This window comes from Liolophura sinensis, chromosome 1 (assembly GCF_032854445.1).
Source record: "Liolophura sinensis isolate JHLJ2023 chromosome 1, CUHK_Ljap_v2, whole genome shotgun sequence".
In the NCBI taxonomy this organism is placed as follows: domain Eukaryota; kingdom Metazoa; phylum Mollusca; class Polyplacophora; order Chitonida; family Chitonidae; genus Liolophura; species Liolophura sinensis.
Genome location: NC_088295.1, coordinates 77,530,146 through 77,544,539, shown reverse-complemented (window position 1 = coordinate 77,544,539; position 14,394 = coordinate 77,530,146). Strand labels below are relative to the sequence as shown.

At 38.6% G+C, this 14,394-nt stretch overlaps 1 protein-coding gene across 1 annotated transcript in view; it reads left to right on the top strand.

Annotated features, from left to right (window-relative positions):
* LOC135461551 (fibrillin-2-like) overlaps nucleotides 1–14,394 on the top strand; it is a 56,128-nt gene that overhangs the window by 41,445 nt on the left and 289 nt on the right. The window contains exons 60-77 of the mRNA XM_064738701.1: nucleotides 174–293; nucleotides 1,369–1,617; nucleotides 2,155–2,280; nucleotides 2,474–2,596; nucleotides 2,954–3,076; nucleotides 3,593–3,721; nucleotides 3,829–3,945; nucleotides 4,117–4,248; nucleotides 5,220–5,477; nucleotides 6,413–6,541; nucleotides 6,883–7,005; nucleotides 8,715–8,837; nucleotides 9,228–9,443; nucleotides 10,082–10,189; nucleotides 10,720–10,845; nucleotides 11,580–11,744; nucleotides 12,668–12,889; nucleotides 13,332–13,543. Of these exons, the coding sequence (XP_064594771.1) occupies nucleotides 174–293; nucleotides 1,369–1,617; nucleotides 2,155–2,280; nucleotides 2,474–2,596; nucleotides 2,954–3,076; nucleotides 3,593–3,721; nucleotides 3,829–3,945; nucleotides 4,117–4,248; nucleotides 5,220–5,477; nucleotides 6,413–6,541; nucleotides 6,883–7,005; nucleotides 8,715–8,837; nucleotides 9,228–9,443; nucleotides 10,082–10,189; nucleotides 10,720–10,845; nucleotides 11,580–11,744; nucleotides 12,668–12,889; nucleotides 13,332–13,543 (2,801 nt within the window). The remainder of the gene's footprint in view (nucleotides 1–173; nucleotides 294–1,368; nucleotides 1,618–2,154; nucleotides 2,281–2,473; nucleotides 2,597–2,953; nucleotides 3,077–3,592; nucleotides 3,722–3,828; nucleotides 3,946–4,116; nucleotides 4,249–5,219; nucleotides 5,478–6,412; nucleotides 6,542–6,882; nucleotides 7,006–8,714; nucleotides 8,838–9,227; nucleotides 9,444–10,081; nucleotides 10,190–10,719; nucleotides 10,846–11,579; nucleotides 11,745–12,667; nucleotides 12,890–13,331; nucleotides 13,544–14,394) is intronic.

Genomic DNA, 14,394 nt, shown 5'->3' with positions numbered 1-14,394 from the left:
GCCTTCGTGTCGAGGATTTTCATGCTTGTGATGAAGGGTAATGGCCTTTCTGAGGTCTATCCAGGTTTGTCCTTAGTACTTATGGAAAATAGTTTGCTCTCATTTAGTATGTGTATATAGGTCTCCAATTTTTAAAATCTCTGTGTAATCTTTGAATCTGGATTTGTTTTCAGATATTGATGAATGTTCAGGAAGTAACGAATGCAGCCCCAGGGCTGACTGTAAAAATGAACCCGCTAGCTACTCCTGTGAATGCAAGAAAGGCTACAGAGGAAATGGCAAAGTCTGTGATGGTAAGTGTCTGTCATGCTGGAGATAGGTTATCTTGCTGGTTACTATGGATTGTGTGGACAAGCTAAGAAGTCACTATGTCTTCATCATAGCTGTGTCAGCTAGTCTGTTGTGTTTGCAATGTAATAGTGCAGTGCATAATAATTAAGTGTGACATGTATGTAAACCTACTACATGCCTTACCACAGACTATTAACACTGCCTTTTAAGGAACTAGGCAACATGAAGCCTGGAATGAGATAAATGTAAAAAAACAATATAACGGAGATAATGATCAAATGACTAAAAAATTCACATAGAAAGGTAGATTTTTGGTGGCATATATATGTACCAAAACACTACTTTAAGTGCTGAAGTTTACATGTACATTTTTTTGGTAGGACTTATCATCTTATCTTCCAAAAGTCATAACACCTCTCTATGATCAATGAAACCCTCATAATTAAAGCCCAGCGCACTCAAACAACATTTCTTGTCGAAAACAAATTTCTTGATGCAGACAACAAAAAATCCTCGAAATTTACTGGTGTGCGGGTAACCACAAAATTCCAGAGTCTGGATCACTTGATCCAAAGATTCAGCTTGTTTAACTTTGGATAATGAAAAAATCAGGGACAAATTAGCCCGAACACAAGATTCTTTCTCATCTGTGGGCAGTCTGGATCTTGTGAGATCGCTGTCGTCAACCAATATATGTCGTGTGAGTACATAAAAAATGGAAGCTGTGACATTACTTTTTGGGGTCACATGACCTTGAATGTACTTTGTGACTGTCTTTTGCTGCTGGATTCTTCAAAAATGAGCCACTGATGTTGCTTGTGTGTAGGTAACCAATATTCTGAATCAGTTGACACCAGGATCTGAAAATCCACTTTTCGACAACAAGTGTTTTGCGTGTGTGCTAGGCTTAAGCAAAACGTGCAACTTAATCATGGTTGACATTTAAGGTCATTTTCAAAATCACAGATGGTGGTAAAAGTAGCAGGCTTCCATCTATCTTCGGCAGATAGTTTAATGACAGTTCTTTGACAGGTAATGTGTTGTAGTTTTGATGAGGTTTGTTTTGTGATTTTTCAGATATTGATGAATGTTTTGAGGGTAAAGATGATTGCCACGAATCTGCTGACTGTACCAACACTGGGGGAAGCTTTACTTGTTCTTGTAAACCTGGCTACAAGGGCGAGGGGAAAGCCTGTACACAGGTGAATGAATGTACAACAAATGCTGACATCTGCAGGGCTAATGAGAAGTGTGAGGACACAGAAGGCTCCTATCTGTGTCTGTGTGTGGAAGGCTTCAGGAAAAACTCAGCTGGCTTCTGTCAAGGTAAGATTAACATGTAAACACAGGCTTTTTGTTGAATTACTCTGAGGACTTAGATTTTTTTATTTATTTGATTGGTGTTTTACGCTGTGCTCAGGAATGTTTCACTTGTGTGGCAGCAGGCAGCATTATGGTGAGAACAAACCAAGCCGAGCCCTGGGGAAGCCCATGACCATCCGTAGGTTGCTGAAAACCTTACCACGTACAGTCGGAGAGAAAGTTAGCATGAGCTGGACCTCTAACTCACAGTAACAGGATTGGTTAGAGACTCCTGCGTCATTGCACCACACTGGCATGCCAACCCCCTCAGCCACAGACTCCTCCCTGAGGGCCTAAAAATTCATATCAACAGATTTTATGTTTAGAATATGTCTAGCACAATAGAGTAACCTGACTCACTACTCTCTGGATAGGACTGGTAAAATATGAAATTTTGCTTAGATGTCTGGTTAATGAATGCAGGAGTCCTGCCATTCAAGATGTCCCAGAGCATGGTTGCCTGCAGATTGTCCACTGATTGTCTCACCTTTCTTACCACAGACATTGATGAATGTGCCGAAGGCCTGGCCACCTGTCATAAGTATGCAGGAGAGTGTCTAGATAAAGATGGAGGCTATGATTGTAGGTGTAAATCAGGATTTGAGGGAGATGGACGCAAGTGTACAGGTAATTGGCTGAAAAATTTTGCAGGCATTTCAAACTTCACAGATTTTTTGAACATGTGTCCATATCAGTGTACACTTGTATACTTTGAGAAATAGTTTTTTTTCTTATCTCATCTGACAGTGTAACAGTATTGCTTTACATTGATACATAGGGAGTATGCTCTCCACTGTTATGTTTTAACTTTTATGGCCAGATATCAACGAATGTGAGAAGGGGACCAGTGGGTGTCATGAAAATGCTACCTGCACAAACATTGAGGGAGGCTCTACCTGTAGCTGTAAGGCTGGTTTTGAGGGCAATGGATATTCCTGTATAGGTCAGTATCTTTATTTCCTTTAGTGATCATGGTCTAGATTTTGCATGGGTCAGCCAAATGTATTTTGGAATAGTTGTCTTTTTCCATATATTAAATACATGTAGTGGGTAAAAATATAGACCTGCATCTGTATATTAGGGTTTTCTTCAAAATATGTTGCTTGATTGGTGCTTAAACTGAAGGCACCACTGTACTGTTTAGCATTATTTCCCTTAATACGAACCCATTTTAATCTCTGAAAATGTGGACTGGAGACTGCCATTTCTGACTTATATATGTAAGAGTGTTTAATGATAAGAAATCTCATGTTTGAGCATGCATTGTTCAACATTGATAAACTTTGTATCCTATTCCTAGATGTGGATGAATGCACCCGGGGTGAACCATGTGGAGACAGTGCCATATGTGGAAATACCATTGGTTCCTTTGCCTGTAACTGTCTGCCGGGCTTCAGAAAACGGGACGATGGGAAATGTGAAGGTCAGTTAACTTCGTTTTCATGTCTGCCATAATTGATACAATCTCCAAAACATAATCCTCAACAGGTACATATTGTTTATGTAGTGGTTAAAACAAACAATTGCGGGATTGCACTGACATCATATAAAGTATGTGAAGTTGATTGTGTGTTTTGTATCAGTGTTATTTTTATAATTTTTATCTTGATCCAAAATTGGCCTAGCTGTATTGTGGTAACATCTGTTTGTTTGTTTCTCTGTCCATTTCTTTGTAAACACACTACATGTATGTCATGAATGCTTGTAGCCTGGCTTACTTTACTAAAACTATTTTACCAAGAAACCAGTTTATTTTCTGTGATCAAGGTCATTGGGGTCATTGTGGTTATATTTTGCAACTGGCTTGTAAACACCACATCTCTTGAACTCCTTGAGCAATTTTCATTCAGCTTGTTCAACATGTACAATTATGATTATGGCAATGGTATCTAGTGCATTGCTCAATATGTTTTGTTATTATTCGTATTTATTTTTTCAGACGTCAATGAGTGTGTAGAAACACCAACAGTTTGCCCCAAGAAAGCTGTATGTTCCAATTCCAGAGGAGGTCATCAGTGTGTTTGTCCAAAGGGATATGAATCGGTCAGAGATGGAAAAGAATGTAAAAGTAAGCAAATGGACATTGTGATTTCCATCTTAACACTAAATTATGAAGTTTATTTTTGTGTTTTTACAGTGGCTATTCTCATTGCTTCTTAATGATTCATTGCACAGAGGTCAACCCATGCCTTGTGAACAACTGTAGCCCTGATGCTGACTGTATTGAGGAGGAGCTGACCTTCTCCTGTAAATGCCGGGACGGATATGAAGGCGATGGTGTTCATTGTAAAGGTATGATAAAGATACATCACAGAGTATTCTCTTGTATTAAAACTGAACTAACCTGTGTCTCGATCATCATTGTTTCTTAGACAAAAGAAGCTGTCATGTGCAAAGTGTAAGCTTTCAAACTACTTGTTGTTGTGTTCTGCTGACCTGTCTAACTTGGCCACTTCCTTACAGACAAAGATGAGTGTGCTGCAGCCGAGAAAGCAGAGACGGATATTTGTCATGGGGACAAGTGTGTGAACACAAAAGGAGCCTATGAATGCGTTTGCCATGATGGCTTTGAACTCAAAGGCGGAGTGTGTACCAGTAAGTTGACTCATACATATACTTTTGTCATGTCTGTAACGCGTTTAGTACTTATGGAAAATAGTTTGTTCTCATTTAGTATGTGTATATAGGTCTCCAGTTTTTTGCGTAATCTTCGAATCTGGATTTTTTTTCAGATATTGATGAATGTTCAGGAAGTAATGACTGCAGCCCCAAGGCTAACTGTAAAAATGAACCCGCTAGCTACTCCTGTTACACTTTTACATGGCCTATTGTCATTTGTTTGCTGACTCGTTTGCCTGAAGAAATATTATAAGTTATGGCCAGCGGCTCAGAGTTAAAATTTCACACCCAGGGTTTAAATAACAACACAAGGGTAGCAATTTTTCCCCTACAATATGAATCAAATCTCTCGTATATGTTAAGCTGAGCTAAGGAAAATCATGCTAGCTGTGTCAACTGCAGACAGTGACGTCACGTCACGAGATGCCATGGGATGCAGAGTCATGTAGTAAAATTAGGTCAGTCTGCGTAGTAATTTAGCTGCGCAGGGTATAAATTTAGAGTCACAAAGACAAAAGTTGTTTGCCTGCGTAACAGTTATGATTCACAGAGTTAAAATTTAGTATACCTCTTGTGGGCATGGCCTGCAGCTCTGGCAAGTGTATGCCAACACTAACCCACAATCAAGAATCACGGATGATGTAGGGACAAACTGTATTTCACCTAAAGCTTAGCATTATTCATGTGACTTATTTATTTGATTCTGATTGTTTCATCTAGCTTATAGGGGCATGTAAGAGCTTTTTGGGGAAGGTTGATTATATGTGCTTCTGAAAGTGCAATTTTACAGGCCAAACTTTAGGGTATATACTGTAAATAGACTTATGGAGTGATTTGTCACATTGTGATTTCTGTCCCAAAAGTTTTTTTAAAGTGTGTATGTTTAAATTGCATAATGATTTTGACTTGCATGCAAAGACTGAAATGTGTTTTACAATTGATTCCAGACATCGATGAATGTTCGTTGAAGCCGACCCACTCTGCAGCTGCGCGATGTACCCAGTCAGAATCCTGTGTGGATACCAGTGGCTCTTACAAGTGTGAGTGTAAAGCCGGCTACCAGAGGGAAGGGGACAGCTGTGTGAACATTAACGAGTGTGAAGACGGTAACCGCTGTCACCCCAATGCAATCTGTACGGACAGTGTGGGCTCCTTTGGCTGTGACTGCAAGGATGGTTATGCTGGCAATGGCTTCAGCTGTGTGGGTAAGGATCTAAGGAAGAAACCTGATTTGCTGTCGTAAATGGTTATGACGGTTTCATTCATTGACACCAATACTAATACTTAGTGCGTCTAAATGCCTTTGTGATTAAGTTTATGCTAATGTTATTCTGTCTCTGTGTCTGTGCAAATAATACACACTTGTATTGTATGATAAATATTCTAATAAGAATTAAGTTCACTTTGTAACCAGCTTTAGACTGGGAATTTTGAGATTCCATCACCTCAACTGGGTCCTTGGTGGCAATCAGCGGCTCTCTTAAAGCCATTTACTATAATTGTTAAAAATTTATGTTCTGACAGCATTATTCTGTGAAGAGTGATCAAATTATATGTTTTGTGAAACATTGAAATAGCCCAGTGCAATGTACTTTGGTCTCCAACAATTTGCACTAATAGTTATAAGCAGAAAGGTTCAAAAAGTAGGTTAGGAAGTCTTACATGAATTGCCTTCCAATAAAATGATAGACACATTAAGCTGCATACATGTATAGCTCAGCATGTGAAAATCTGTGAGTGACTACAGACGTGGGAAAGCTACATGTGAGCCTTCGTGGCAGAGGGGCATGCCATCATGGTACAATGACCCAGGAGCCTGTCAGCAATGTGGTTTCCTCCCACCATAATGCTGGCTGCCGTTGCATAAGTAAAATATTCTTGAGTTCGGTGTAAAACACCAATCAAATAAATAAATACATCCCATGTAGTCAGTTACCTTAATATAAAAGACTAGTAGTTTATTGGGAGCATTGAATACAAAAATTATACACCAATAAATCCAACCAGGTGTTAAATTTGTATAATATGTACATGTATTTCCTACATAAAACCCTTTTCTTGGATATGTAAATAAAATACATTGATATTTTAATGTGATGTACATGTATATGCAGGTAGTACAGTCTTATCTTTTTTTCAGACATTGATGAATGCAATGTCAACCCCAAAATATGTGGAGATCCAAAGTTTGCCAAGTGTAGAAATATTGGTGGCTCTTATGTTTGTATCTGTGGTGAGGGCTATGAAGAAAAAGATGGCGCTTGTCGGGGTAGGTTTTATCGTTCTCTGTTGTGGTAAATGCTGCAAACAATCAGAATAAGTATGGCAGATTAAAATACTCAACCCTTTATTTCTGTGTAAGAAACTGTTCTACAGCTTAACATAGGCAGCTTACTGTTTGATAAAGATAAATGTATGCACAAAAAAAATAATACAAAGCTTGGCAAATAACATAATTGCATCAAATCACACATGCTTCCGTAAATTTCCTGACTACCACAAGGTGTATGTATATTATCCACCTAGTTTCTACCTTGTTGTAGAACTTTATGGTAGAACAAATGCTATGAGAAAGATCCAGTATGAAGTCTTGTTTCTGTCTCTGTTTAGATGTGGACGAATGTGCATCACACCTTGCCGACTGTGGCAGTCTGGGTCACTGTCTTAACATTGACGGTGGACACCTGTGTGAATGTCCTGAAGGCTATGAGTTTGTCAAGGATGATTGCAGAAGTGAGTGTATTGAATTTGTCAGGTTGCTTCATTTATTGGAAAACACATTGCCTTCTCTTACCAATGTTCAAAAAAAAAATTTCTTTTTTGGGTTTAGGATTAATCCCAGCTCTGGCCTCTTTCCCAAATACATGTGGTGGAAATTTCATGTCAACAGTTCGTTAGACTACAAAATATTGCAGGAAGAAATAATTTAGTTTTTAGAGAGTGGTAGCCCATCTTGGTTAAGATCAAAGATAAAGTAGACAAGTACACGTAGTCAGTTCATTGAGGAATCAGGGTACCAGTAGTGTTGAAGATGAGAAAAATGGTTCTGTTTTTAATAATAACTGCATTACATTTGAAGACGGGTGTTTGTGCTGCCTACCTAAATCAGTTGTTTAGTGTGCCAGCATGGAGCAATGACCCAGGAGTCTCTCACCAATGTGGTTGCTGGCTTCCTCTCAGACTGTACGTGAGACTGTACGTCTTCCAGCACCTGCGGATAGTCGTGGGTTTCCCCTGGGCTCTGCTTGATTTCCTCCCACCATAATGTTGGTCACCGTAATATAAGTGAAATATTTTCAAATATGATGTAAAACACCAGTTCTTGAAGGGCCCTCATTGGCTCATTTGACAAATGGCCAGCTCCCACCTTAGCTAACCGGCCTCTTACTAATAAGGGTACGTGTGAAATCAGCTGCTCCTGGGGCTGTAGGTGTAAACCATGTGGTTTGTAAGATTTACATGATGTACTGCTGTGCGGGCTCTCCAGATTCCTTCACCCAACCAAAACCTGAACGTCCTCATTTAAGGGAAAATTTCTTGAGCACTGTAGTACATGGAGACAACATAAACAAATACAAACCATTGGGGTCTTCAATGGCTCAGTCAGGTAAATTCCTGGTATTGCTACACATGATCCTTGAGCCGGTAAAGGCATGTGATCAAAGCCAATTCCTGCTTCAAAGCAGGGGAAAACATAATAATTACATAAAATCCAGAAGAAAGAGAGCAGAAAGTTAGTTGTAAATGTGGTCTTCATACTTTTGGGGGATTTTTCTTTCAAGAGAAAAAGACACTTGAAAGCAATTTTTGTATGTTGGCTATTTGGGGCCACCTTTTGGTGTATTAATGATATTTGTGTGATAATGTTATAAATGATAATGTATTGAACACATGTGTAATAAATATATTTCCAGTAGAATATGGTCTTTTCAGCCAACAAATGGATTTTGATCATATTTTTTTTAATGTATTCATAAATATTATCATATTTCAGACTGAATGCAAAAGTTTGGATATGAACAAATTAAAATTCAGATATATTTATTAGACATGCATCACATCCTTATTTAGAACATTATTATGTGTAAATGATATATAACAAGAGGTGGTTCCAAATAGCCACCTTACAAAATATTTTCAAATACCCCTTTTTTCATGAAAAAAAAAATGAAATTGAAAAAAATATTGAAGATCAAATTTGCAAAACGTTATAGCACTCCTTTATCTGATTTTGGCATCATTTTTATGTTTTCGTCTCAGTCTGGCTTAAGTTCATGTTGAAGGGTTTAGTTTTCTCCAGATTCTGCCTGGATTCTTCCACCTGTTGTGCTGATTTTAGTCATATGAGTGAAATGTCCTTCGTTATGTCATTAAATCTGAATCAAATAATAATAAAGTAACCAGTTGTTTGGATTGAGTGTAACATCTTTCTATGTTTTCAGACATAGACGAGTGTGCTTTTGGAACAGACAACTGTGATGTCAATGCCCAATGTAAAGATACGGAGGGATCATTTGAATGCACCTGTTTGCCTGGTTTCCATGGAGATGGGTTAACATGTGCACGTAAGTTACCCCTCCACACCAACCCCTAAACCTCCATGCCACTTTATTTATGATATGTAAATGAGAGTATACTATAAAACTGTAACAATTCCTGTAGCTGGATTTAAAATTTGAAGTCTACTTTCAGTCATCATTGTAAACACAGTATTAAAGTATAAAAAGGTACTTAAGCTAAATTGACTATAGTTCTACAGTAATGTATGAATACTACATATTTGTCAAGAGTTTGCTCACAAATTGCCATCGCAAAGAAAGGAATGAACCATCCACTACATAGCTTAGGGCCACATTATTTCAGGTAGGGCTAATATCTGCATACCTGTGGAATATATTCACTATAGGAACATGCATATAAATGTATGCTCAAAGAGTTTAGTCGTCTTTTATCAGAAACTTGTGGTAAAACTACCTGTCCACGAGGAATGGTGTGTGCTGTTCATGGTGGCAAACCCACCTGTCAGTGCAAGTGTGAAGGAAAGCGCTGCAAGCGACACGGCAAAGTCTGTGGCACCAACGGGGTGGATTACCAGTCTGAGAAGGACCTGGTCATCGCTGCCTGTAACATGGGACAGGACATCCAAGTGGACTACAGAGGGAGCTGCAAACGTAAGACTTCTGCTTTGTAGAAACTGTACCTATTTGCATGTAACAAAATTATTGTTGAGTCAAGAATTCCATTGTATTCACCATTTCAGTAAATGATTAATTATGATATCCATTTGACATCATAATTCAGGATACTTTTTGTGACTTTGCAAATGTTGTGGTGTAATGTCAATATGCTCAAGGCTATTTTGCCTTTGTGGCCTGCTCTCCGGCCATGCTGCCCGTATGTGAGCAGGTCTGCCAGCAACCTGCGGATGGTCTTGGGCTTCCCCCAGGTTTTCTCGCACCATCATGCTGGCCACCGTGGTATAAGTGAAATATTCTTTAGTACTGTGTAAAACATCAATCAAGCAAACATAGGTACAGGAGAAAAAAACAGTAAATTCATATAACCGCCAGACAGTTTCTGAACGATGTAAATTTAATTTTTTAGTGGCAGTTAAATTTAGTTTAAATCTTGATGACCGTCAAATAAATGTCAAAATGCCGAGTGAGTTGTTTTCAGATTCACGCTACTTGTGTACTACAAAGGTAAACTGATACACAGAACTTACTGAAAAGGCTGATACCCAGTGATGACTTTGTTCATAGTGTCAGTACATTTATGACCATGGATGAAAATTGCTATTTCTCTTCAGGAACCTGTGATGATGCGAGGTGCCCACGTCACAAAGAGTGTACACTGAACAAAGCTGGCAAGCCCAACTGTAGATGTAAAGCCTGTACCAAGGAGGAAGAGGAGTCAGGTCAGTTATCTCCAACACTTCCTCATACACATGATGTATCTGGTTTTGTATGTATAAGTAGATGTGGTCAGAAACTGTCCAAATTGATACATGGGTTATTGTGCAGGTATAACTGTCTACACTGGTCTGACAGTTTACTGAATGGAGAAAATCTTCTTCTTTTGTGACCTTAAGCTCTGCATATATTCTTAATTTGTTTCTGCAGTTTTCTATCGTAGAGGGAAATGATGCATTCTAACAAATTCGGGAAGATTTCTGTGTTAAACACAAATAATGCCATTTTGAGCTTAGCTGGTATAATACAGATGAAGGTTTCTACTGTTGCTGTATGGCTCTTCTAATACATATGCCATGTGTCAGTAAAGGGTGAGCTTAGCTGCTATAACACATATCAAGGTTTCTACCATTGCTGTATTGTTCTTCTGATGCATATGCCATGTGTCAGTAAAGGGATTGTCCAAAGCTCTAAGTGTTAGCATCAGCCTGATTCATTCCACAATGTGTTGTTATTTTACCATGCATGGTTACAGGAGAGGTATGTACTGACAAGTACCAGCAATTCTACAGCATCTGCCACTTCAAACAGTACCAGTGTAATGAGAGCCCAGATGATGACCAGGTTATCACCTCACTTGGACAATGCCCAGATAAAGTCGGTGAGTTTATATGTGTAAAACTTATATAATTCAGTATAAGTATGTAGTAGTATGTATTATTTTACCTAACAAATGAGCCTCGCTTATTCAGGCGGGTTAAAGTGCCAACTCAATACAACTGTCAGGCCCTTGACCAATGAGTGAGTGAGTGAGTGAGTGCTTGGGATTTATCGTCCTACTCAACAATTTTTCAGTCATATGACTTCGAAGGAATCCTTAAGGTGTATGTAATGTGCCTCCTTGTTGCAGGACGGATTTCCACCGCTATTTTATCTAGTGTTACTTCATTGAGACAACTTACCGAAGGCATAAGCCGCCCCCGCCTGAGCCATTATACTGATACTGGTCAACCAGTCGTTGCACTATTCCCTTCATGCTGAACGCCAAGCGAAGAAGCCTTGACCAATGACATTGAGTTTTCAAATCCAGCTCTTGATTTGTCAACTGCAGCTATAGGCGGTTGGTCAGATACTTGAAACCCAAAACCTGACTGCCGTAATGTAGGCTAAAAAGTTGTAAGAAATAAATAGATTTTTTTCTCCAAAATATAAATAAAAAAAGAGGTTTGTGATGTTTACATATGTAGAAAAAAATTCATACTTGTGACATCTGAAAATAGGCAGTGTAGTCTGCGCTGACAGGTGTAATATTATTTTAAGCAAGGCATGTAAAACCTGAGATGTATCAGAATGACAAGACAAATAGATACAAAACTATATTGTATGTTTTTACAGACTGTGTTGTGGCAGAGTGGGGCCCATGGCAACCTTGTAGTGTTACCTGTGGTAATGGTGTGATCAAGAGAACAAGGGAGATAATTCAGGACAAGATAGGAGAGGGTGAGGCCTGCCCTGTATTGGAAGAGTCTGGTAACTGTTATGAGGCTCCCTGCAAAGGAAGTGAGTATATAAACAAGAGAAGTTTTTACCATCTAATAGGGGAGTTTTGAGTTCAAATTCTTTTGGGGTTAAAGGTAAAAACAGTCCTGCTGTATCATATGATTTGTGAAAAATGTTTAGTAACATTTGTTGACATTAATTAATCGATCACCTGTCTCACCCTGTTCCAGACATAAATGCCATCTCTTTCCTTTATTTTAATTATTTAGCTATTTATTTGAATACTGTTTTACGCCATACTCAAGAATATTTGACTTATACAACGCTGGCCCTCATTATGGCAGGAGGGAATCTGGCAAAGCCTGGGGGGAAATCCTCAACCATCTGTAGGTGGCTGTCAGATGTCTTTCCTTAAGAAGTTCACCAACATCCAGCTCCTCAGTTTTCTCCATTGTTCAACTTATTTGTGTGAAACTTTTTTCAGCCACCCATGTTATAGTAAATGTGATCAAAAATGATTGCCTAACATTTTGGGCTGGTCACATGATACAGTAGAACTTTTACCTTTAGCAATAAAAAGAGTTCAAACTCCAAACTCCCAGGTTTCCTGTGTGCAAATTACTAAGATACTTTGCGCACCTTAAAATACATAAATTATGAGGTTCACAACTTACTGATTGTATATCAGGAAAATACATTTCTATATATCCTTCATATATGGTATATACTGAGTAAATGGAATGACTGTGTCACAGCTGTGCCCACAGAAGATTCCTAACTGGAAACTCTTGTATAACCACTGTGTTTATAATATATAACAGGAATAGAAAAGTAGGATGGGTGTGATTTGTGCATGTATTCCTGGACATAGAAAACAAGATGTGTATAAATTCTGTTTGTGTTGTTTTATATAATTTGTCTGTATGTATATGTGTAAACATATAGAACAGCTGACTAAAGTGTGTATATGTTATCATACCCAGGTCCATGTGCCTCCAAGGAGTGCCAGGGACCAGGAGAGGTGTGTGTGACGAGAGGAAAGGAGGCTGTGTGTGAATGTCCTGACTGTAAAGGACTCGGGGAACAGCCAGTCTGTGGAATGTACAGTAATGGGACAAAGACTGTGAAGAACAAGTGTAGCTTAGACAGAGACGCCTGCCTTCTCAAACAGACCGTCTACATGCTGTACCCTAACAAATGTGGAGGTAAGACAAGCAAATTATGTGTTACTCATATTTCATCCAATACCAGATTTTCACCATTATTTCTGAATTCTTGAGTGATAATTGATATATTCATGGTGTGACATCACAGGGTTTGAATATAGATAACAACTGTTGATTTATATCTATTTATTTATTTTTATGGTGTTTTATGGCATACTCAAGAATATTTCACTTATATTTCACGGCCTACATAGTAGGATCCCAGGGGAAATCCGCACTTCACCCGCAGATATCAGACCTTTCCACTTACTCTGATTTAAAAGTTTGCAGCCTTTTGATGTACATTGTAATTGTTGTGTAGATGTACAAAGCCTATGATGTTACTCTGTCAACCTCTAAAATTCTTACTTCTAGAATTCATTTTGTGGATTTGATGGAGTTAATATTAACTTTGCTCTTCCTTCTTCTGCATCTTTTGTAGTTGACACACCAAATCAACCTCTGGAGTGTGGGATTATGCCTCACTTTGGCCATGTGAAAACTAAGGAGGGCTGTGTGACAACCCAACGCCAAGCCATCAATAAGTGCTCAGGTGGATGCGGCAGTGTCACTGGCCAGTGTTGTCACCCGTCCAAACTCCGAAATGTTTTTGCCGAGGTGAAGTGCCAAGATAACAAGGTCAAACGAGAACAGGTGAGCATGACAATTTATCATAATGCTATAGTAAGCATGACTTTTTGATTGATAAAGGGTGTTGTTTCGTTTTAATTTTGACACGAGTGTTAAAAGGGGCAATATTGTACACAGCAGCCGTGGTTTTATTTTGTTTTGATGTCGGAATTTTTCAATATATAAAGACATATAAATCGGATTTCAAAAGGTGAAATGTGACATTAATTAGAATGTTCAATATAACCTTTAAATACACTCCATGAGTGGCTCAATGTTTAACATTTAAACATTAAAATAAAGTATTTAGGATGAGAAGAAATGGATTGAACAGATTTGTGTATACAGAGCCAATCAGTGTTTGTCAATACTGATTACTCTGTATGTCAGGAACGGTTGTTCAAGACTGTATTGTGGGACTACATGAGGCTAAATCCAGTTGTGTTCTTGCACATGTGTAAATGGTTCATTCCAGAATCCAGTCATATCCAGTCATGTCGTTGAAATGTGTAACCTTTGTAGTGCATGTACCTTGCTTGATACTGAGCATATAAAGAGGAAAAGGCCAAGTACGGGTCATCCTGTTGTCTGCACAATGTGACTGGGTGAGGTGTCATGTCTAATGTGTTTTGTGTGGTGCTTCAGTGAGGCAGCACTGTAAAAATATGTCCACATTGGGTATAGCCTGCTACAAGAACAAGCTGTGGTTATATGACCCAAGTATTATTGAAAGGGATACTAAACCTCAAATCAAACAGACAATATACATTCATGTTTTGATAAAATACTGACATTTAAAACCAGACTAAAGTTAATTCCAAGCTAAACTCCACATACACTATTGAACATCTGGTCTGAGATTGAGTGTAAATCTC